The 25444-nt window shown below is 41.4% G+C and overlaps 2 protein-coding genes across 5 annotated transcripts in view; one reads left to right on the top strand and one right to left on the bottom strand.

The window, feature by feature from the left end:
- Positions 1-129: 129 nt before the first annotated feature.
- Positions 130-2654, top strand: pou3f2b (POU class 3 homeobox 2b). The gene has a single exon (XM_019856206.1). The coding sequence runs from the start codon at positions 252-254 to the stop codon at positions 1428-1430; it is 1179 nt and encodes a 392-aa protein (XP_019711765.1). The 5' UTR covers positions 130-251; the 3' UTR covers positions 1431-2654.
- A 10683-nt stretch (positions 2655-13337) lies between these two features.
- The window catches only part of fbxl4 (F-box and leucine-rich repeat protein 4), a 16187-nt gene continuing 4080 nt past the window's right edge, over positions 13338-25444 (bottom strand). For all 4 annotated transcript variants that reach the window (XM_019856303.1, XM_019856302.1, XM_019856301.1 and 1 more), the window contains 7 exons: positions 23127-23454; positions 19419-19663; positions 19012-19225; positions 16719-16790; positions 15183-15307; positions 14872-15059; positions 13338-14157 (listed from right to left, as the gene is read on the bottom strand). In XM_019856303.1, coding sequence (XP_019711862.1) covers positions 13994-14157; positions 14872-15059; positions 15183-15307; positions 16719-16790; positions 19012-19225; positions 19419-19663; positions 23127-23454 — 1336 coding nt within the window. In that variant the 3' untranslated portion in view covers positions 13338-13993. The remainder of the gene's footprint in view (positions 14158-14871; positions 15060-15182; positions 15308-16718; positions 16791-19011; positions 19226-19418; positions 19664-23126; positions 23455-25444) is intronic.

Genomic DNA, 25444 nt, shown 5'->3' with positions numbered 1-25444 from the left:
AAGGCTCTCTCCCACTCAGCTCCCCCTCACACCCCGCTCACCAAAGAGAGTAGCGCGTTCCCGGCGGCCAATCGGCGCGCCGTCGCCCTTAGCAACTACGTCCATCAGCCTCGCTCGGCCAATGAGCGCGCGGGGCGGGGCGGCGCGGAGTCGCAGGTGAGCCTCCGAGTCCACTCGGCAGAGCGCCTGGGAGGGAGCCGACTGTAAGCAGCGGGCGAGAGGATGCGTGCGTCAAATGCGAGCTGGTTCTAATGCGAGCTGCCAGTCCGGCTCCGAGCGTCATGGCGACCGCAGCGTCTAACCACTACAGCATCCTCACCTCCAGCGCATCCATCGTGCACTCGGAGCCCGGCAGCATGCAGCAAGCCGCGGCTTACCGGGACGCGCAGAGCCTGTTGCAGAGCGACTACCAACTGCAGGGCAACGGCCACGCGCTGAGCCACGCTCACCAGTGGATCGCCGCGCTGTCCCACGGCGAGACGGCCCCGTGGTCCTCGGAGCAGGACATCAAACCGGCGGTGCAGAGCGCCCGGGACGACATGCACAACTCCAGCAGCAACCTACAGCACCAATCGCGGGCGCCGTCCCACCTGCCGGTGCACCAGACGGCGCACGGGGGGAACCACCACGACGCCCGGGCGTGGAGGACCACCACGGCGGCGCACATCCCCAGCATGGCGACCACCAACGGCCAGAGCTTGATCTACTCGCAGCCGAGCTTCGGCGTCAACGGGCTGATCCCGGGGCCGGGCGGCGGCCAGGGGCTGCACCACCACAACCTACGAGACCCTCACGAGGACCACCACAGCCCGCACCTGAGCGAGCACAGCCATCCGACGTCTCAGCAGCATCAGCACCAGCACGGCCCGAATCACCACGACCACTCGGACGAGGACACGCCGACCTCGGACGACTTGGAGCAGTTCGCCAAACAGTTCAAGCAGCGGAGGATCAAGCTAGGCTTCACGCAGGCGGACGTGGGGCTCGCCCTTGGGACCTTGTACGGGAATGTGTTCTCCCAGACCACCATTTGCAGGTTTGAGGCCCTGCAACTCAGCTTCAAAAACATGTGCAAGCTGAAGCCTCTGTTGAACAAGTGGCTGGAGGAGGCGGACTCCACCTCGGGCAGCCCGACCAGTCTGGACAAAATCGCCGCACAGGGCAGGAAAAGAAAAAAACGGACCTCGATCGAGGTCAGCGTCAAGGGGGCTTTGGAAAGCCATTTTTTGAAGTGCCCAAAGCCCGCAGCCTCGGAAATAATCTCCCTGGCGGACAGTCTGCACTTGGAGAAAGAAGTGGTGAGGGTTTGGTTTTGTAACAGGAGACAGAAGGAGAAACGGATGACGCCTCCCGGAGGAGCTCTGCCGGGGAGCGAGGACGTGTACGGGGACACGCCGCCCCACCACGGGGTCCAGACCCCCGTGCAATGAGCCCGCTCCGACGGGATTTGGCCAAGATTTTGACTTATTATCCCCGCCACGCGGTTATATATAAATCACTGGACTATAAAACGATAGTGGGTGTTTTATGTATGATGAATAGCACTGAGTACGGTCCCCAAATCTGCAGCGAGAACGAGAGGAGAAGAGGGGGGACGGGACGACCCCTCTCTCATCTCTCTTCCAGAGCTCAAGGAACATCAACGTGTGTTCTCTTCTGTTCTGAGGATACCAGCCGAGCACTGTGAGTCCATTCGACGCAGTTTCAAGGTGTAGCCCCCCATTGTGTCATGGAATTATAGAACAGCAGAGGGAGGGGAGGGCACAAGGATGCCGTTGTTTTCAACGCCAAACGCACGCATCCGCTCTTCAACGGCAGAATCTCTTCAACAACACTTTATCCCCGTGTGTAAAAACATTACGATTACAAAAAAATAACAAGGCAAAGGCGTTTTAGTTGCGTTAGCCCCATGCAGCAGAGATGCTCGCTGCTTGATTGGATGCTGGGGGCCACTAAAGAGTCGAGCTCAGGGTGAGCATCTGTCAGCTTTGCATTCATTTTATTGCGCCGAGACAGCAGGCCATGCAGCTCCTATATTTAGGATATGATAACTGAGGTCAGTCAGCGTTTCATCATCCAAAACAGACACGTGTCGATGTAATAATTAAGAGATTGATGATTATATTTGTGACTCAAACTCATGGCCGTGGCTGTGATGTGATCAGCTATCGTTAATAAGAAGATAAAGTCTTATAATGAATCAAACCACCCCGCCTTTATTGTCCTTTAGACTCCCAGCTTCCAAAAAGAAAGGACGGACTCTTGATTTCTACAATAATCACAACATTTGCAACCGCTTTTGTAAATAATGTACTCTAAATGTCATGGTTCCATCTTTATTTTATTTTTTTCCACTGGGGCACTTTTTGAAATAATATTCCAGAAATAGAATTTTTCAAAACCGGTTTCCTTCATAATCTACCTGCTGCCTTGTGTCTGTGTGTTATTTATCGCTCTCGCATCCCCGAGTGCATTTGCTATATTTTTTACGTCATGTAAATTCCGTTTAAATCGTTTCAGGAGTTTGATTCTCTCGCACTATACTGTTGAAAATTGTGAATTCAATTACAAATTCGCACGTATGCTTTATGAACTCAATTTTAGATTAAAAACCATTCGTGTTTTTAAGAGTTCACACAAATCAAAGTCAGAGTGAGTTAAAAAACAGCAAAACTAATCAGAACCGCTCATTGGTTCCCAAGCATATTGTAGGCTGACAAGATTTATCTATTACGTTACACACTTTGGGTGTCTTTAAAGGCGCTTATAAATAAAATGTATTACCCTGTATTATTATTATTATTATTGTTCTTATTATTATTATTATTTTGTCGCTGATGGTGTTGTGATACACACGCAACGTGGGATCGGTTCTCAGTCAGTGACGGTGTGAATGTGGGAATGAATGTTCGTTTGTCTCTGTATGTGCCCTGCGACTGATTGGCGACCAGTTCAGGGTGTAGTCTGCCTTCCGCCCGAAGTCAGCCGGGATGGGCTGCAGCAACTCCACGTGACCCTGTTCAGGATAAGCGGTGTTGAAAATGGATTATTATTATTATTATCGCAGTATTTTCGAGTTGTCTTCATCTTCGCTCGTGTTTTTTTCATCACTTGTTAGCCTTTTGTTTTATATTTGTATTTGTCTGCTTTTGTAATTTATTCTCGAATGGATTTTGTGGAGGATATGTGATTTCTGAGTGAACAGTATTTTAATTTCCATTTCCACAACTACATGTATATACATCTTTTTATCCCGTAGGTGGCCTCTTATTTTATCCAAACATTTCCACCATCTCGAAGGGTTTGTTTCACTCCCCGGGATATTTTTTTACCCCGCCAGAAAGCAAGAGAAAATCTCGTTACATTGAAATGTTTCTTCAGTAGCTTTAATCAATCGATTCAAGTCCAAATTCACTGCAAGTTCAAGTTGTGAGATCTGGATCTGCTCTGAACCGCCCAACGTTGTTTTTACTTTTTCTTTTCCTGCGGTGATATGATTTGTTTTTTGTTTGTTTGTTGCGTTTATGTTTCTTTGTTTGTTTATCGGGGTTATATTAAGTCATATTCCCAGGATGACCCCGGGGTTACAGAGGTGGTCAATGTGTGGGTACTTCATGACTTATATGAACAAACGGACTTGCACATTTTTAAATAACGGGGTTGATATTAAAGAGCTTTTTTCCAATGTCGGGACTAAATGTGTTTTTAAGTCAAAAGTGAGCTCATTCCCTGCCTTGATTTAAGGCCAATGTCTCGAATGTCGTTTTTGTCCGTGCACCAGGTTGCTTTAAAAAAAAAAAACGAGTTTCTCATTTTTCTCATTATGAGGCCCGGCAGGCATTGGTGAGCCACAGAGAGGCCTTTTTATCCTTGCAATTAAACACTAAAAAGAAAAGCTCTAAAAGTGAAATATGTAGAGATAAACATACCATAAAATGCATCATTTGAATGTTTGAGGGGTATTAGAGGCACGCTTTAAAAATGTTTAATGACGTAATTCCTTCCAAACGGAGAATGGGATATTTGTCCTGCCACAGGGCAATACATTCCTATATAACACAACAACAATAACAACAACAAATAATAATAATAATTATAATAATAGTTCGCCCGCGAACCTCGCGAGGATAAGCGATGGTGATATGGGTAATAATAACATCCTGTTTTTGTTTGTTTTTTTGCTCAATATAAATAGAGAAACTACATGCAGACGATTGTGTCAACGTGGAAAGCTGCTCAATTGCAAGTTTACTTTCAGATCGCGCCCAAAAGGATATCTTGAATTCATTCCTGTCGACGTTGTTGACCAGTTAACGTGAACAGAAACAAATTAGCAAACGCGTTCATTTAAATTGCGATAGTTAAACATATTGACACAATAGGCTGCAACCGGTGGGTAAATGCCATCGTTTTACATAGCAGTCAGGTATAATTAGGTCTTAAATAGTATTTAATGAACTCATAAAACAAAATGACCTTAAATATGGCTGTCTGTAAAAACTTAAGTGCTGTGGTTTCTTATTTAGAGGTTCCATTTCCACCTCAACTGTTTTCATGGCATTTTCTAATTTAAGGCAATGCGATCAATTCATTTCAAGAGCAGTTAATTTTCCTGTAAAATTGAGAGTTCCAGTTCACGTCACCGGTAAACACGGCTTTTGAACTGGCGTGTCTATAGAGGCTCCTAATTGTGTTACAAGTCCGCGACGTCCAAAAAGCACACTCGTGTGCCCGCTGTAGCAAATGCAATTAATAGTGCGTCGCCTTAATTATACCTTCCTCTTTATTTAGGTGAAATTTCCCATTAGACGTTCAGGTAAGGAAAAGTGCAGTGTTTGTGTTGCTGCTGGTCGTAAAACGTTGAATAGGAGTAGTCAGTGTCGCAGCGCCACCTAGTGATTGTATGTGGCCCTCTAACTGGCACGATTAGTGGAAAGTGTTTAATATACAGGATACCAAACCAATCCTTATCATGTTAAACATATGAAAAGTTAATCCTGCAGTTTGAAGGGACCGATTTTTCTGATGAATCTGAGGGGGCAAACGATGACAAACAGGATTCATTCAAAAAAATTGAAACCAAAACCAAAAAAACCCCACAAATCGCAAAACATTAAAGACTTCCAAGGATCCAAGGCCAACCTACCGTGTATCAAGTGTATATCAAGTGCTTCCTTTAAAAATAAATAATAATGATAAAAATATCTCTTTTATAATGGCCACTCAATTTGACAGAAAAATGTCAACTTTAGCTATGCGACTTTAACAATACACTACAGTATACGCCAGTCTTCATAATGGAAATAACTGTGACACTTTGATTCATCACAAAAAAAAAAAATGCAGTAAAAGTAAATTAAATTTCTAATATTCTTACTCCTAACAACAGATTCTGTAACAATAGCATGGTGGCCAAATTATTTAATTTTGACAGCTGTTGAGCACCCTGCATAGAATGAACTCATCGACCAAGCGTGTTGTCCATAAAGAGTGTCCATAAATGACAACAGAAGTCAAGGTGATCGGCGATCCTCCAAAAGGCAGAGAAGATCAATGGAAACATGTGTTGGACACTTTTTGGCTTCCAGCGTCTCACCTCTGACATTCTGCAGCACACTTTTCTCAACTTCAGCACATCGTAAATTGATTACGTTTTGGCAGTGGCTTGGATCAAACAGGGAATAGTCACCCCTCACCAAAGACATTGTGACAAGTCAAGGTAAGGCAAGTAGGGAAAATGAAATTAATTCTGGATTCAGGAGTTCCTGCCACACTTCAGTAAAATAAGCAGATCAATTTTTCTTGTAGTATTAGAAATAAACCATTGCAGAGATTACCGAATGCCGACAAACACAGTTGGGAGGAAAAACAGTCCAAACATAAGCCAAACATGAAATATCTTATGGTGCTGCATAATTGCTATTTGATTATCGCCCTTAATCTGAACAGTTAATTATTTACAAAAGCATACAAATCTCTGAAGCAGTTGCCAAAGAATAGTTGATGTACAGATGCTGTCATTGGAAAACTACAGTGCATGTACAGTAGCTGTCTGTAGATTTCATTCTTGCTTGGATTTTGTTGAAATGGCCCCAATTTGCTTCCAAAGATCATTTAAACTCTTTAAAAAACATCTAAAAATGACTGAAGAAAATCCGATGTTAAATTGTGGGTTGGTGTTTTGTGGTGAATGAGAAGAGGCCAAAAAGTTGGTCAAGTCATCCTTTTTGTTGACGTCAAGTCGTTCAGGTCTTATGATAATGCCGTTTATATCATTGAGAGCCGCTCGAAAGCGAGCTTCAATGCACCAAAAGGTCAAAAGACACAACGTTGGGCCGAATAATTTTCATTTCCTGATCATACATTTCCTAATAAACTTGTTTGTCATATACTGTAGTTACATCTTGTGAGGAGGCTTTTTTTTTTTGCACCGCATACACACGCACACACAAACCAAACATTGTGCAACTCCAATATTTGACATTGTTGTTCTTCCATCTCGCTCAGACGCTCTGCTGCTAATTACACCCGGCACACTTAAGCACACAAATACGTGTGTGCGTTCATTTGTAAATGAGTTTAGTGTTTAATTAGAACTTCACATGAACTTTTCTGATCAGTGGAGCGAATCGTGTCACCCCATCAGTGCGTTATTATTCCGGCTATAATTGCTCGACATGCTCATCTGAGCTCCGATGCTTCCAAACCCTCCTGAGACACTGGTGGTCAAGGTAAACCAATCAGAACAGTCATAAGACGTAAATAAATAAAAAGAAAATCATTTTAAATGTTAAATGGATATTAAAAGTCTACACACCCTTGTTCAAATGCCAAGTTTTTGTGGTATACAAAAAAAAATGTGACCAAGACATAATGTTCAAGGCATTTCCACCATTCATGGGACCTGCAACCTGTACAACTCAATTAAAAAAAAAATCTTTGTGAGGGGAAGTGAAATAACCAATTGATATAATCTTGTTGCAAAAGTACGTACACCCTCTTATAAATGGGGACGTGGCTGTGTTCAGAATTAACCAATCACATTTAAATTCATGTTAAATGGGAGTCAGCACATACCTTCTGCCATTTAAAGTGCCTCTGATGAATTAAAAATAAAGTTTAGATTTTTTTGAAGCTTTCTCACGTCTGTGAAAATGGGTTATGGTCTGCCGAAACCAAGAGTGAACTTTTTGAGCATAATCCCAAAAGGGAATGTTTTGTGGCAAACACAAGACGGCTCATCGCACGGTGTGCCGTCTGGTGAGCCGTCACTCCTCTCGTTCTGTCTCCCTATGTTGGTATCGTTGTTTTGTTTCTTGAACAGGTTCATCTATTCAGCCAAACCGTTTTTATTCACAAGGGTCATGGGTGTGCTGAAGCCAATCTCAGCTGTCTTCAGAGGTAGGCGCGGTACAACTTGATTGTCAGCCAAATGCCGTGCACACAATACATAAACTATACACACTTGCAATCACATCTATGGACAATACCATGCATGTTTTTGGAATGTTGGAGTACCGGGAGAAAACCCACATAGGCACGGGGAGAACATGTAAACTCCACACAGGACGGCCGGAGACCGGGTTCGAAGGCTTGACCCCTGCACCGTGGCGCACATGTGCTAAGCAGTCGCCATCGTGCCGCCCTCTTGACTGGTCACAATTATGAAATGAATTTCATTACTCTGTACAGTACTTGTGACGTGCAATGACAACAAATTTGATTTCCATTTCCATCACAGACAGAACATCATAGCTAAAGTGAAGCATGGTTTTGGCAGCATCGTGCTTGGGGCTGTTTTTCTACAGCTGGAACTGGGGCGCCAACAGAGGTGCAGCAGCTTCAGAAAAATAAGAACTTTGTTTCTCAAACCTGCTAAGCTCACTTCACTTCCACGTTAAAGACAAAATGGAAAAGATCCTTCCAACTCAGATGGCTGCTTTAAGATACAATATGAAGAAGTGTTTTTCCACACTGTATTAGTCTACAAATGGCGAAAAATGTTGTTGGAGAGGCTCGTCTTCTTCCTGACTCCTGTTGACGTGGCCTTGAGCAAAGCCTCCACCTACTTCAAAAGACGCAGCAATTTTCCATTGTAGCTTTAAGATGAATTTCTTCTTTAGCAATCAATTAAATGCAATAAAAATTACATATACAGAGAAAATATGTTCCTGTAATACAGTGACAATACTTTTGTTTTCTCACATGGTGAAATACAAGAACGAATAAACGTATTATGTTTAAACGCAGAAAAATCCACTCCTAAACATCAGCATTGCAATCTACTGTATATCCACTCCAAGTTAGAACTAACAAAGTAACTACACCTGGAGAAAATAAATAAATAATTATTAATGATTTAAAATATAAATGATAACGCTTAGCACAAGTAATTGCAACTACATTTTAAATTTATAAAATTAACTGAAGCAAATTATAATTCCAGCAAAAATGTCCTTTAATTGAATCTTTCTTCATTTTCAATTAATATAATACATGAGCTTTCAGGATTCATTATAAATGTATTTATTTTTTGGTGTTGCTGCACATAAGCAGAAGGAAAGTCAAACTGTCATTTGTAGTTTACTTTCTTAAACAATTCTTAGTGCCTTTTTTTTGTTTTACACTCAACATATAATCCAGACCAAAAAAAAGTACCGTTATACTAAAACTATTTTAAAAAATAAAATAAAAACAAACCTGCTCTAAAACCAAACTGAATTTTTAAAACAAAAGTCAAAATAGGATAATAATTAACTATGAGGAAAAATTCCAAACTATTATACCGTTGAACCACTCAGCGATCACACATTGTCGGTGCTGCCACGCTCAGCGGCTTTGTACGTGTGAACGCTCCACAAAATTTGCTCCGGTGTAAACTATTGTAGCGTTCACACGTGCAAATTTACATTGGTGCTGTGCCGCAAACGAGCATTTGCTCTGGAGCAAATTTTTAAAACACCTCCCTGAGGTGGATCAAATTTGGTCCGGTGTAAGCTGTTTAGCGGCGCTACGCCGGAACAAATTTGCACGTGTGAACGCTCAACTGGCGCAGCGCCGGTGCTGTGTCGGACCAAATGTTGCCGTGTGAACACCCCTATAGAGCAGATCCAAACTCATCTCCCACAGATTTAACAAACATGCTAAATGCTCAACAAATACATGGAGTCCTCCCCTCGGATAAAACAGCCTCCTAACTAAAAGTGAGTGGGGAATCAGACGACAGCACCTTGCAGGAAAGCCTCCATGAATCCTGTTTGCATCCTCACACTGAGAACTGGCTGAGGAATAATCATTGGGGAGGCAGCCTAAATTAATACTCCAGTTGAGGCCGCCTCATTCTCTGTCATTAGGGCACATTACAGGGCCACAATATACATCATTAATCCAGGCACAAACAATTAATTAAAAGGCAGTTAAGGAGACAAGCTCGTGTCACTTCTCCCCGTGGTTTTAATAGACTGCAAAACAGCAGAGGGCCAAGTCAAAAAGGATCATCCCGTCATTTGCTTCCATTCAGTCATCCTGGCTAGTGGCTGCACTTGTCCTCGTTGCGGCTGTGGCTTCAGAACCTAAAGTATCCGCTTGCTCATAAATCAAGACATTGGTAAATGAATAACTTCGGGTAGGATATACTAGAACCATTTCAACTGTACAACACTCATGTCTGCATGGACCTTGAAAAGAAGTCCTCATACATCAATCACCCATCAGTTTTGTTTTTTTTTTTTAACATTTGGTTCAAGTGAAGCACCCAATATTTTCACACAAACAGAAACTAAAGCACTAAACTATCAGCAGAGGCTCAGTGTAGCATGGCATGCCCAGCCTATATGGCACCGTGATTAATCAATCACACATTCAGGCTTGGGGGGGTTAAACGTTCAAAAACTGAAAGAATTTCATTCAGTCAGCCTTGCAGTAAATAATCAGAGGTTACCAACCAACTTTGTGAGGTGACATGTGACGCAGCTGTACATTAAAGAGAAATGACCATTTTCGCTGTTGCTCTATGAAGGATATTTTTTTTCTTTTTGGAAACAGAATAGAGGATCCAAAAATAAATGACAACAATGTGTTTTACACATTATACCGATCTGCTTTAGAGTTAAGATACACGTCGCACATATAGTGCTGTTGGACAGAATTGTATAGACAACTGTATTGCCAACATCAACATAAACTGATGCACAACTGGAAGTGTCAAGCCATTGGGTAGTCAGTCTGAAACACATAAAGAAATGCATGCGGCCAGTCCACGTACGATTCAGATTTGTAATTTAATGTATTTGTAACAGGCTATTTGTCCTCCAGTTTCACTTGGCTGAGTTGTCTAAGTCATAATTCACATGTAATATGACTAAAATAAAGCCCTGTATTCCACAAGTATTTCAGCAGATAACTTCCAAAACTCAAAAGCGGCGTCTGACTTTCACGGGTTGATTTTTAATACATTTTCATTGATTGTTACGATTATTGAAATAATTTTATCTCTTTTATTATTTTTTGGGGGTTTGTTTCATGACAGAGGGATACGAACAATTTTGTCCACATGTGTATCGACAAGTCAAGTTGTGACAGGGAAAGTAACTTGCCATCACATTGGCGGAAATGCAATCAATCAAACAAAACAAACACTGCCACTGTCAAAAAAGAATAGAAGGCACAATTTTGCACCAATATATCAGTACTGATGTGTTATGCTCTTGCTACGAGGTACAACAACAATCGCCAAAAGTTGAGCTGCTGAAACATGTACACGTTAAGTATGACAATCATTAAATAACACAGACTGGATTCATGGGGATTTGGTCGCACCATTTTCTAAATTCCAAAAGATATGCAATCTGATACATCACATTTATCTCTTTCATTCCAAAAGACGTACGTCTTTTTAAAATTAGGCCCCGCCTACCAAGGGCGTATTTGTACGTTTAAGTCTTTTTTTTTTTTTTTGCGTCATAGCGAGGAGGAGGGTCTGATGCAATCTGTGAATGAGAATAGCCGTTTGCATTGTAAATCATGTAAAAAAAAGCGACCAGTAGGTGGCAGTGGTGCCTCACATGCTTGAAATGCATGCTTTCACAAAAAGCTCTTTTTCTCTGTTTTTTGCCCAGGAATCGCCATTTTCGTGAAACTTAGCCATTTTGTAATCCCAATTGCTGAAGAATGGAAAAAGATAGAAACATTTTTTTCTGCTGAAAGAAGAGAGTCCAAACTTTATTTTGGTAGGCTTCATGTTTATATAGCATTAGAACCAAATATTCTGTGGGCCTTGCAAGATCAGTCAAAATCCAGTAAAACGCTGGGATTGAGGGGGTTGCTCCAGTGAAAATGGCTGGGATTGAATGAGTTACAAGTAAAGCTAATTCAGCGATGAAACAGTGATCGGTAGTATGCTTGTAACTGTATGTCTCCTTTGTCGATTTGTAGCAAACGCAGTACAAAAGGAAAACGAGATGAACCCCTGAGTCTCACGACAAATGGTCAAAACAGTATGACACTGTGTCATTTTAGGATGTCTTGAGCCAAGAGTAGCTTCTCTTTGGTTGCTGGGTAGCTAAATGGTCAAACAGCAATGACTGGTAGCTCAGACCAAAGGACAACAGGGAAAAGGTTGTGTCCGAAGAAAAATATCGGGTTCTGGTTACGTTGACGTTAATTTGCCATGTCATGACTGGTGTTGTACTTAAAAGTGTCTTTGGTAAAGTACAAGACGCACAAACAAATTGAATGGATCAGTCAGGCTGACCACTAATGAATTATCGATGCATGGAAAACTATTCGATCATTGTTCGAGGAAATGTCTCCAATGTTTTTGAAAATGAAAACAAAAATAGTCTTAACATGCCAAGTATTCCAAGTTTTTTTTTTTGTTCATTTATTGACCACAGAGTCATCACTCTCTCAAAACACAAAGACTTCCTTTAACTCAATGTTGACTCCTTGAGATGATGAAATTCCACAATTTTCCTTCACGCAAGTCTGTGATTTGAAGAAAAAAAAATTGTGTTGACTGGATGATGTCATTGCAAAACATCTGAAATAAAAGGTTTCCCCTGTATTTCAAATCACATATTTCCAGTAACACTATTGCATAATGACGCATGTATTTACATTTTCATGGAACGCCTGTTCAGCGTATGGCGTCCTATCCCTCACATTCATTTAAAATTAACTTGAATAAATATATACATATAACTTCTTCTACCATCCATGTGACCTATAACTTTTACAACTGAACACAATGTGTGTGTGTATTTATCTATTGATCGATAGATATGTGGGGTCACATTCAAAGTAGGGCTACAAATAATTATTTCAATCATCGATTATAATTCAATTATTTTGGCGGTTAATCAATGAATTGGATTTTAAAATGTGGTTTTCATTTCCATCCCTTTATCCAAAAACAGGACATAATTTCCAATTGAAAGTGTAGAAAATGCACAAATAAATTAATTCTGATTCAGTTACTGGTTTGGTCCTGTCAGAAAATCTCCAAGGCAAAACTGTTAATCATTGTTTTCCAAAGTAAAAGCAGATATCTACATATGTTTCATTTTGATTCAACAAAATAATCTGTCTGCTTTCATGGAGGAGGACAGAAATACAATCTGGGTGTATTTACTGTTGACAGGCTGAAATTAGGAGGATTCAGACACGTTTAAATTAAACAAGGTCTGTAAACCATCAATCGATCATCAAAAACTGTTTTCGATTGCATTGGTAACCTTTATTAGTCTCGCAATGGGAATTTCTCCATTGCGAGACTAATAAAGGTTTTCTTATCTTAATCGATTCATTGTCGAACAATGGTTTCATCTCTGATGCAAACTCATTGCTGGCATCAGCCGAAACTCGATATGTCGAAATTTGGTCAATTTAATGTTTTGTTTTGTTTTGTTTTTTTCAAAAACCTGTTCTATTGTTTGGTCCCTACGTGTGTCTGCTAATTTTACAAATCAATGATCAGAGTTGAAAATGGTTTGCTTTCTTTGACAATGCAATGTTAACGGCGAAACAAACATGCCGTTTTTATTTGGTTTCCTGAGAAGTGCTGGTTTTGGAGATGGGAGGACTCCACCTTGTGCCACTGTCATGTTAAATGGGAGATGAGCACACACCTGCCACAATTTATAGTCCCTCTGATTCATAACAGTGGCATACCACAGAACTGGACGTTCTTCCAGAATCGATGCAAAGACGAGAAGAAAACAGGTCGGGGAGGCTCTCAGGGGGCTAAAAGCAACATTGAAAGAGCTTCAGGAATTTCTTTTGAGTACATGTCACAATAATCTATTGTCTGCTTATCTGGGCTAACAACAAAACAAAGGTGGGAAAAGTGTGTATTCTATTTATTTATTCTTCGTTTAATCGGGTAGAGCAATTGAGAACAGTTTCTCAGTCAAGATGACATGGTCCAATAAAAGTAAGGTTCACCATTTTGGTTCTCATTTCCAAAGGTATGCTTGGCACAAACAACACTGCTCATCGCCTTCAATGGAGCTTGGTGTTGGCAGGATCATGCTTGTCCTGTTTTTCTTCAGCTGGAACTGGGGTCTTAGTCAAGGCGGAGGGAATTATGAACAGTTCCAAATACAGCTCAGTTTTAGCACAAAACCTGCTGAAAGGTAATGGGAATTTTATCTTCCGGCATAGCAAGATGATACTGGTCTAATGGTCAATCTGACAAGGCACTGACCAAAGCCCTGATCATTCCTAAGTGCTGTTTCACATTCCAGAGATGCAGTTGCTTCACTGTGTCCCAAAATACTTGTGTTTCGAATTTCATAGACCTCCGGGTGTGAGTTTGTGGTTGATTTTTGACTTGGTTTTTGTTCCTTTCCAATCCAAAGATCTTCATCCCCAAGTTGACTAACTTATTTACTGACCGCTAATAGAAGATGTTGTGATACTGAAGCGTGTCTCCATCTTCTGCTGTGCCTCCTCCGACTCTCTCAAGGCAATGAGAAATGAGAGCGCGCTGGGGTCAGTGTGTGAAACTCCTCTTGATGGCTACACCGGGGAAGAGGCTGGATAGCTCTTGAGCTATCCTTGTGTCTATTTGGGAGCAGAAGGAGACATCCAGGAGGAGCAGCTTTGGACACGACTGGAGGAGTTTCTTCAATGAGGCAGCACTCACAAGCCGTGTTCCTGACATGTCACAACATGAATATGAAGTCAATAAAGTTGGGATGTTTGATTATGCTCATTAAAACAAATATGCACAAGCGGTGTCGCCATAGAATTGACTCATGTCAAATGACAGTATTTCATTCACTTGATCCTAATCAAGATTGCAATCACTTGACACTGGATTTTTTTTTCCATTTCCATTATGTCCTGTTTTAACATTTGAACAAATTAGAACTCAACCAGCACCTTGTAACAGATTGCGTTTGACCTTGGAGCTTCCACTATTTGCGTTGACATTTTGGTTGTATCCATGTCCACCGTGCAGGACAAAATGCAGTGAGCTGCAATGGGTCAATCTATCGCCATCATGCTTTGGTGTTCTTATCAATAACATTGTACACATGCCACAAATAAAAAGGCACAATTAGCTTCTAATGGACATGCACGGCCGCAGATAATTCGAATGACTGAGAGTCTGACTTGAGTTCTGAGTGAGGGGGCCAAACATAAATGAGGCAAATACCTGCCTTGCAATTCACCAGAATTACAAATTTGCATTTCTCAAACAACAAGTCCAAGTTTTGAGAACATTGCAGGACATAGCCTGCCGCTATTTGTTCATCACAGTTACTGTGGTGATTAGTGACTGACTTGTGTGACAGTGTTGCTGCCACCAGTGATTGACATGACACACGCAATGTCTATTGTGTAATGTAAAAGGAAATCATTTACCCAGTATGTCTAGATGTTGGAGCAAGGGGCAGCTGGAGGCCAACTCTTCGATGTCCGAGTCACGGACTGTGCGATTGGCAGTGAGGAAAAGTTTGCGTAAGCGTGGTAAGCTGCGAGCGAGGTGCTGGAAACATCCAGTGCTGCTCTGCAGAGTGGGACTCCAGCCCAAGTCCAGTTCCTCTAACATTCTGAGCAGTCACAGATCAAACAACAAACGGTCAGGCAACTGAGTGGACTCCAAAATTTACAAGCCACCTCAAGTGAGGTCAGCTTTGAACTGCCGCCGGCAGTCAGAGGTAAATTTGACTTACCTGCAGCCAGAGACAAGTTCATTCAGACCACGATCTGTCAGGTTTCTGCAGCGCCACAGGTCCAGTGAACATAGTGAGCGGCAACGAGCAGCCAGCATACTGGCCACAACATCGTAGTCTTCAATCTGTACACAATCACGGTGAGTCAGGGCACATTAACCAGCATTCGTAGTGGAACTGTAAACCTCAAGCTTTGGTAATGATCTGCTCATATTTGGTATTTGGCTGAGAAGATCAATGAATTGTGTGTATTATGCGCTCTGTGGTTGGCTGGTGGCCAGTCTAAGGTTTACCCTCCTCTCGCCCAGAGTCAGCTAGAAAAGGCTCGAGCTCACCCACAACCAAAGGTAGAATACATGTTTTAGAAGTTCGATTGCGTGAATGTTCAACTTATTCAAAAAAGAAACTGAAATCCTTACATTCAAAGACAAATATGCAAACACGAAATAATGCAGTTGCTGAACTGTGGCGCAGCTGGCTGGGATATGGATCAGCTCAGAAGGTAGTGAGATGCAAATTCATGTTAAATAATTCCAAACTATTTACAGAGTGATTCTAATTAAGCCCGATAGTTACCTGGCCCCCAAAACGTGATGATTGAAACATCTTCACCATTATGTTACTTTTTGTTGAGGTTTACAGCAAAAAGCAACATTCTCCAAAGTAGATCAAAAACATGATCAAAAAGAGTTACACATCATTTTCAAGGCATTTGCCTGGACATCCACAGTACAGCAAGTGCACAAACAACACGGCAGAGCAGTGATAAAAAGAACTGGGTGTCCTTTTGAAATTGACATTTGGAAATGGAAACAAAACTGGTCAGTGAAGCTGCCAACAAGCCAGCAGCCTCATTAAAAAAAACTGCAGTAATATTTGGCAATTCGATCTGGGCACTAAATGTGTTGACCATGTCTTGTCTTCCTCATACATCTGCATTGAGACTTGGAGTTCAACATGGAAGATTCATCTTCCAGAGGAAAAGGGAAACACTTTTAAATCTCTACCTTACACGTTGTTAAAACAAAGATTTAAATCTTTTTGTTATGCCAAAAAAAAAAAAAACAAAAAAAAAACCTGCACCCACCACAAGAACACCACACACCACAAAGCATGCTGGTGGCAGCAAAATGCCAGCAAACAGAACGCGCAGACTAATTTCACTTTTCCAGAAGAACACTTAGACTGAGCCAGCAAGAAGCCACATATGAATTTTAATTTGATGAATGAATAAAACAAAGCTCTCAGCCATTCAAACTTGTGTGCCGTTTTGATTTTCTATCCCAGTGGACTTTGGGTAAAAAGTAAGGTACACGTGCAATCAGTCTTGTCTCGCTGTCCATCCATCTTGTCTATCAATATGTCCGCGTGTCCACCTGTCTGACTAAAAGGAGCATTTAGATGCTAGTTTCTATAAACGTCTCATGCTATGAAAGAGGTGTTGCTTTCTGTCACGACATGGCGAATGTCCTCATTGTTTAACTAATAAAGGCTTATTCTAATTTATGTTCGTGTTGATGTCGTGTTTATTCTCACCCTGACACAGCTTCCGAGGTTCAGGTGCCTCAACTCAATGCAGAAAGTCAAGATGCTCAGAATAGCTGTTTGCTACAGAGACAGCAAGGAAGAAAAGACAAGAGGAATGGAAGAATTGTATATCAACTGTACACATCCAAAAGACGGTTGAGTTTGGAGAATCCCTCCCGACATCTCCATTTCATTCAAATGCAAAAACGGACATACTGTATCTGACTTTGCTTAAAACGTATTATGCCGACACCCATTACACGCACTTGACCTTGTTACCAAGGACATGATTAAAATGATTCAAAATAAATGCTGATATACTTGAAAGTGCAAAAGGATGACAAATTAAGCTTAAATAATCTCAGTCGAGAGTACACCAACTGTACGTGAGGAAAGGTTGAGTTTTTATGCGGACACATTTATCAGCAGGGAAACAGTGTCAGCGTACGTAGACATGCTCAACTCTGCCTCTGGCATCTTCTTTTCGGCGAGCGAGACATTTATGCATTGAGTGACAAGATCATGACAGCCTGACAAAAAAAAAAAAAAAAAAAAAAACACTGCTCATTCTGTCTGTCTCGCTGTAAACAACAAGCAGGAAACTGCATGCATGGCTCCATCCATCCAATGCAGAAACTTAACTTGTGTCTCTCACGCCTCAGTATGAAAACATGACATAGAACTAAAACCACTAAGATCTGACACCAGAGTCACAACTTTTTATCTTTCAGACAACCCTGAACAAGAGCACTGTAGCATGTCAGAGTCCGCCTGTGATCAGAGTTCACCGGCTCCTTATTTTAAAACCAATGGTGGCGACTCTGAGACGTACCATTGAATAAACACACATTAAAAATACACACCTTAAGACAGTGTGCATGCATGCTGTTTTTTTTAATCCAACACCAAAATATGACAAAAAGAAAAGGCTCAGATCATAAATAGGAATTTGTGAAAAAAACACATGCCCGAGTTAAATCGTTAATTGGTTGCATTTACATGACCTCCAAAATGTTGTTGTTGAAGTGACTATCAACTAGTCCACATTTTATGTTTCATGGGGATGCCAATGTGTTGAAAACGATGCTTTTGATGGATAAACAGCAATCAAACCAAATGCTATGTCTTCCAACTTTAGAGTCAAACTTAAATAAATACTCAAGGAGCCATTTCGGCTGTCTAACACAGACACACAGTCAGACAGAAAGAACAAAAAAAAAATGAAGATCATCCTGCATATGTCATCCTTTTTTTCTTTGTTTTTGTACCTGCATGCAAAAACAAAAAGTGGGTTGCATTTATGAAATCAATTAACTGCTACAGGGAACACAAAATTGTATTTCTGCAGGTATTAAAAACATGTTGAACTCTGAAAAAAGATGCTTGGTTGAATCTTAAGTTAAAATAAAACGTTGATATGAGTCCTAATTTAAAATGAAAGGGCGGCACGGTGATCAGCTGGTTAGCACGTCGGCCTTCTTGTGTGGAGTTTGCATGCACTCCCCGGGTACTTCTGTTTCCTCCCACATTCCAAAAACATGCGTGAGAGGTTCATGGAACATTCTGAATTGTCCTGAGGTGTGATTGTGAGTACAAATGCGTGAGAGGTTCATGGAACATTCTGAATTGTCCCGAGGTGTGATTGTGAGTACAAATGGTGATTCGTCTGTGTGCCCTGCGATTGGCTGGCAACCAGTTCAGGGTGTCCCCGGCCTCCTAGCCGAAGACAGCTGGGATAGGCTCCAGCACGCCCGTGAGCCTCGTGAAGATAAAGCGGATCGGAAAATGGATACATGGATAGTCACAGACATCCACAGGAGATTTATGAAAGTGACACATGCAGCTGGGAAGAGGATAAAGCGGATCGGAAAATGGATGCATGGATAGTCACAGACATCCACAGGAGACACATGCAGCTGGGAGTTGCAAACTCGTTCTCGTGAAAACAATCCATTTTGCCCAGGTCATAGTTTGTGTACCCGGATCACGTTCCTAACTGATTTGTGAGGCTAACAAGATAAAAAACTTTTGCCTATGATCGTTACCAACTAATTAAATGGTGACAGAAGAATTCTGTGCCATTTCTCAGTTTTCCATTTTGTATTTTTAATCTGAGCCTAAATTGAACCACGAAAATGGGCATTTTTGTGTTGGATTAAAAAACACCACTCAGGGTTGCATGTTAAAGACAAAATATGTCAAAACAAAGAGCGGTCTTGCATTGCTGTGAGGTAACAATGCAACTTGTGTACAAACAACAAGGTCACTGATATATGTGAGGATGCGTGATGACCGCGCCTACCTCAATCTTGGTACGATAAAGCACTAGTCTGCGGAGACGTGTAAATTTGGAAATGTGTATGAAGGCCTGTGGGTGAAGGCGGTCGCAGGAGGCCAGGTTTAGCTCCTGTAGCCCTGGACAAGTCTGGGCAAGGACCTCCAAACAGGCCTCATTCAGGAAGTGGCAGCAAGACAGCTCCAGACACACCAGACTTAGCCCACACACCTTCATGAAACTGTGGAAAAAGGAGAAATAAGGATAGATGCACAGCTGCGGTATTAACAAGTGCTTCATTTGAATCAAGATTAAGAATTACCACACACTACTATGAAATACCAGAGTTGGGTAAACTTGTGTGCATTATTTCGCAACTTTTCAAGTTCTTCAAGGCCATTTCTATCCTTGAGAGCCCACGCTGAGAGTCTGACCTGCTGAAGCTAGTGAGGGTGAGAGCGCCACGGTTGCCAGCCCAAGAAAGGTTGAGCCTCTGGAGGCGTGTGCAGCGGCTCTGCAGGTGTCCCAAGGAGGTGTCACTCAGCCTGGCCCAGTAGGGCTGCAAACTCAGCTGGGTGTATTGCAGCGGGTCACAACAGTGCTGGTGTAGCATCTTACAACTCTGGGCCAGACGGCACAGGTCTGGCAAGGTCAGGTGGCTGAGTATCAGTTGAATGAGCTAAGGATGGGGACGGAAATCAGAGAACGGGGAAAAAAACTTGAGGAGAGAAGCCAACAAAACAAATAACAGAGCAAACAAAGATGAGCACACAGTGGAAATTTGGGGGCACAAGGGAACAACACCTCACCATATATATGCAGTACATAGCGATAATTCAAATGGAAAATAAATGTGTAGAAATTAAATTTTCGAACAATTCAGCGTTCTGCTCCTACCAACTCTCTTTTAAGGGGAATGAACCAGTCAGCCCGTAAAGTTACCATCAGAACTCACTAATTTTTTTTTTTTTTTTTAAGATCAATCAATAGTGGATGGAGGGGGTAGCAAACTCTTTGGGTCCAGAAACCCCTCATAGGGGAGACATTTTTTCCAAGTGCCTCCTCATATCCCTAACGCTAACTTAACTACTATACCTCTAAATGGCAGAGCAATAGGAAGTTGCCTGTTTTTAAGAAAATAATTGGTAGTCATGTTATGATAAGAAATTTAGGTTTTATTGACAAAAGGCGGAATCTTGACAAGAAAAAAAACGCTGTAATTTGATGAAAACGTCCCATTTTAAGAAAACAGCTGTACCATATTTTCCGCACTAAAAGGTGCACCTAAACGCCTTCCATTTTCTTAAAAGCTCACAGAGCGCCTTAAAATCCGATGTGCCTTGTGTATGGTCATTACGGTAATATTTCGACCCCAAAATGGCTCCTTGCTCGAGACATGCTGACAACGCAGAGTTCAAATTTAAGGTGATCGGTTATGCAGTTGAACACGGAAATAGAGCAGCGGCAGGAGAGTTCAACGTTAACAAGCCAATGTTATAACTTGCTGTTGGTTAAGTGAACTGTGTCGCTGCTTCAATAAATATGTTTTACTGACATCTGATCGTTCTGTTTGCGTTTCCTTGAGCATAGCTCTATCTAGTGGAGGCATTGTAGATTGCGTCTTACAATGCGGTGCGCCCAATGTATGAAAAAAATTATAAAATAGGCCATTCATTGAAGGTGCGCCTCATAATCCAGTGTGCCTTTTAGTGTGGAAAATACAGTACTTTCCAGGACCAAGTCATTATGGTATGAGATTATAGTCAAGGTTGAACAAGGGAAGAAAGTCATTTTTAGCAAGTGAGCCTCAAAAATACGGCACAAATCTCATAATATTCTACCAATTATATGATCAAAAAAGAAAAAGGGATATATTGGCAAAACATTCACCTTTTGTCCTTGAAAAGATGGAGGAGTTTAGTATAAATGGTTTTATATATGTAAAACATCTTTATATATTCATGCAGGAATGTCAGATGTTTGTCACAATACCTGCCACTCACATTTTATAATGGGCCCAAAGCTGAAGTAGGGAGTACTACAGTAATTGATTTATTATGTTTATTTTATCAGTGCGCCAGGCCCTCTACGTCAATACTGTATGTGCAGTGGAACCTCGGTTTAACACACCCGGAACCAATAGACTCACAATATAACTCCAAACGCCCGCTTGTAAAGTATTTGTCAGTTCGTTGGCTCCAGAATTGGCTGCTGTTCACTGGCGCTGTGGGGCAATCAACAGTCAGCGACTGGGAGACGGATTTCCGGGTTGTGACGCTGATACACAGTAGACCAGAGCAGGCCGTCACATGCCTTCGTGGTAGCCACGTTACAGGCAATGCATGGATATACGTGGCGGCCATGTTGCCAGGGGTGACTGTGCCAGAAAAAGCAATGTATGTAAGCAAGTAGCTAAAAAGGCAGAGCGTCAATAATCTGGAAACCGGGCGATTTCCCGGTGAGCCAGCCTGTGCATTAATTTCTTCCGGTCCGCAATCTGTTTTGAAATCAGACAAAATGCGACATTTAAAGGTCTTATTGCTTCTCACACAAAATGTACTACTAATGTATTAATGGAGTCTGGTAGGCCATTTTATGCAATTAGAGCACTGAAAACACTACATTTGTTAGTTAGGCTGTCACCAAGTCAAAATTATTTAATACCAAAAGATGCCATAACTTAATGCACCACTAGAAACAACACCGCTGTCACTATATTACACCCTGTCGGTAGGGGGAAAATATATCAATTAACGAGGCATAAAACAGTCACAATTGTTAATTGTAACTGCAACAAAGCATGTTGGGAAAGCCATGGCAATTGAAAGGTTGGCGCCAGTCTGCTGAGTAGTGTATGAAGAGCGCGAACAGGAAATTTCGTGTTCGCTGCCAAAATGTTGCTGGCTTAGCAGCATTTGATAAATATAAATATGCCTTGTTCGGTGTCAAGTGTCTTGTTCTGGACACTTGCCTATTGGTGCCTTTTTGTCTTTTTTTCCATTTCCACTATTTACGTTCTCATACCTTTTCAAATAAAGACTGATCGTGATCTTTTAAGCACATTCCATTGTCATTGTTGATGAAATATCAGTTGAATATTGTTAGAAAGAATGGTAAGATAGATTGGATTGATGAACAAATGAGGCTGAAATTGCACATCGACATGAAAATATGAACTAAAGTGTGCCATTCAGAGCCATGAAACTTCAGGGCTAAAAATGTCTCCCACTCTAACTCTGGTCCTATCGATGAATTTTGTTTTATGGAGCGAGCTCTTGTTATCTAGTATGTGTACATGTTTTTCAAAAAATATATATGTTTTTCTTGTCAAGCCCTTATTTGTGGCATCCAATCATAACCAAGATGATAGAAGGAAATGCACTAACATCGCAGCTTGTGAACACAACGAACTGCACGCAATCACCGTTCCCAAGGACCAGCGAGGTAAATTTAGACAAAGTGTGAAACTTTTGAAACAGTTTCCAGCTTTTTTGATATTTAGTTACAATAACTTCCTATTGTCCTGGGCATCTTTAGGCCACCAACACAGTACTCTACGATAATTTTGCACTGTATATATTGGCAACAATTTGTTGCACAACCAAGTGATTCAACAGGAAAAGTATTCCCATAGGATTGGTTAATCTTTCTTTTGCTACAGCTGCTTTTTTGTCAATAGTAAAGTTGTGTAATGACTGTGTTGAGCAATTTTAACAGATAAAACAATTCATTCACTATCGCTGTGTGTAGTATCTTTCGTTAAAGGATGAATGACGTTTCTATCCCTTAGCTGATGATTCAGACAGGTACTGAGTGTTGGAGGCATCAGCGAGTCAGTCGTCAGTTTTGTCGATAAGTGGCGTAGCAAAACTTTGAAGTTCTCAGATGGTGGTGGCACGTCATCAGCCGTTTTGCTCCCATGATTGCAAAGTATTAGACAAATTCCAATTGTCTTGTGGGGAGCTCAGCTTGTTTAGTTTATTCAGGTTGTGTGCTATTGATCTTCCCTTTCTGCTCAAAAAAACAGCCACTTAAACGTCATATTTAGCAACAGCCTTATCAAAGTCACAATTTAGTTTCAGTCATCAAAAATAATCAAATGAATAGAAAGTCTTGCCTCATTAGAGTTCAAAGTCATTCACCTCATAGGGTAGTTTGTCAAAGTAGCCGTTGCCTGTCCTGCTCTCTGCACACTGTCTGAATGGACCGCCCAGATCAGAAAGGTCCTCTTCACTGTCACTCAGGTCAATGATGTCAATGACAGGCATTTTGTAGAGCGCGAGCATGGGCCTCTCTTTGACGCCACGGAGGATGACGGCATCCAGCTCAGTATAATAATCCAGAAGAGAGCTGTTGACCTCCAGGCGTAGCAGGTTGGTGGGAAAACTGATATGCTTGATGTTAGGTGAAAACTGGCGAGCCTGGGGTGCCAGCACCTTAGTGGGCTCCCCCGACCACAACACCTCCCACCTGCATGAGAGAAATTGGACAGGATGAATGTCCAATCCATTATTTAGTCATTGTGATGGCTATGACTTGTCAGTGTTTAAAATGGTTAAGTCGATGTACTTTTCCTGCCTAAAATATCACGGCATTGTATTGCTATGTTATTTACTGTATGCGACTCCGGAGTTTGAAACAATACACATCTTTTATCCTGTACCGTGTTAAAATTCTACTGTGCAGTCGTGAAAACTCATCAAGGTTTGGTATATCTGCCTTACGTTCGTCACCATAAATTGCAGTTTTAACAGTTCCATGCCTTGTGCACAAACAGCCAATGATCTCTGGTGATGTACGGTATGATTCCTCATCTAATATTACACTTCAGGGAGATCACAACACACTCCTCTATGGGCTGTGGAATATGCGCCACCAGAAAGAAATTCAATCTGAAAAATGAATCAATTGGAATCGCTACAATTGAATCTGTGTGGAAAAGATGTGAATTTGTAACACAATGTGAAAAGGTATACGCAACTGAAATGCAATTCAAATTGTACAATTTGAATACTGTAAAGATTCAAGTTAAACAATGCAAATTCAATTGATGGAAATTAGACTCCGTTTTTCAAAGCGCTTTTTCAAGTTTAACAATACAAATTCAAATATAAATTATTCCAATTCCGTTTCTGGTGGCACATATTATACTCCCTCAGCCTCTCTGGGTGCATGGAAGTTTCACTCAAAAAGTCTACATGTGCTTTGAGGACTTTGAGAAAGCATTCGACAATGTCCTTTGGCAAGGGAGTCCTGTGAGTGGCATTCGGGGAGCATTGGGTATTTAAAGCAGCAGCCTTTCCTTCTGTTCATGGTACAGCTTGTTTGTTACATATTGAGCCCAAGGGAAATATTTTTGTTAATTTATTGATGTAAATTCTGACATTTAAATTGTTTTGTCCAAATTAAAGGGGAAGTAAAGTCAAAAATGTTCTTTACGATATAATTTTGTGTCCCCACTAGTCTAAACACAGTACTCTGATTAATTTTGCATTTGTGGAATATGAATTCAGCAAAAACATCCAGTCGTTTTAATTAATCTCAGGGGGTTGACATTTCGCCTTGAATGGGCACTTTCTGTCGACTGGAGATGACACCACAGTGCCTAAAGGTTTTGGTAAGAACCGTCGTGGCTCACCTGTTTTCTGGGTTTAGTCATGTGATGTCGACAGCAAGTGGCAGTACAAGACAAAATGGCTGCACCATGAGATGGATAAAATTGGTTGATTTTCCTGCCTCAATCATATTCCACAAATGCAATATTTATCCTGATACCGAATTTAGACTGGTGGGGGTGCACAGAACGATTATGATAAAGACATTTTTTGACTTGACTTCCCCTTTAAGGATTGTGTTGAAAGGGCCATTTTGACTCAGATGACGCATTTTTATTTTACAGTGTAAAGAAAAAAAGAAAATCACATTTAAAAAGACTAATTCTTTCAATGGAAGTTGGTACAGTTCATACTGTACTCATTGGAGGGGAAAGAATCAATAGGAAACTGGATTTTTCTATACAACCTCATGGAATACAGCAGAGGAGCTCATCAGCAAGCTTTGTAGAAGCTTGATACCGATCCTGGTCATCTGAACCAGGTGTGATGGAGGACGGAAACATGTAAAACAGGCTGGATAGGGTCTCTCCAGGACCGGACTTGGCCACCCTTTAAATACTATGATCTGTTTCTTGTATTGTACTTCAAGTTAACTGTACACGGTGGACACAATCCTAACTACTTGTTAAGAGAGTTAAAAGTTGCGTGAATACATTGGTCCCTTCCGCTCCAAAAAAATACAACACCAATCCAAAGTACTGGGATTATGTGATATTGGGAAAAAAATGTGATGTTATGAACAGAGATGAAAGTGGACTTTTCTGAAAATTCCGGAAAAAATAAATAAATAAATGTGTGTGTGTGTGTGTGTGTGTGTGTGTGTGTGTGTGTGTGCGCGCGCGCGC

This window comes from Hippocampus comes, unplaced genomic scaffold (assembly GCF_001891065.2).
Source record: "Hippocampus comes isolate QL1 unplaced genomic scaffold, H_comes_QL1_v1.1 scaffold327, whole genome shotgun sequence".
NCBI lineage: Eukaryota > Metazoa > Chordata > Actinopteri > Syngnathiformes > Syngnathidae > Hippocampus > Hippocampus comes.
The sequence above is the reverse complement of the archived record's forward strand: the minus strand, read 5'-3'. Positions and strand labels throughout refer to the sequence as shown.

Bases quoted from the DNA above. Each gene is read 5' to 3' on its own strand.
- pou3f2b (XM_019856206.1), top strand. From the start codon at position 252: ATGCGAGCTGCCAGTCCGGCTCCGAGCGTCATGGCGACCGCAGCGTCT.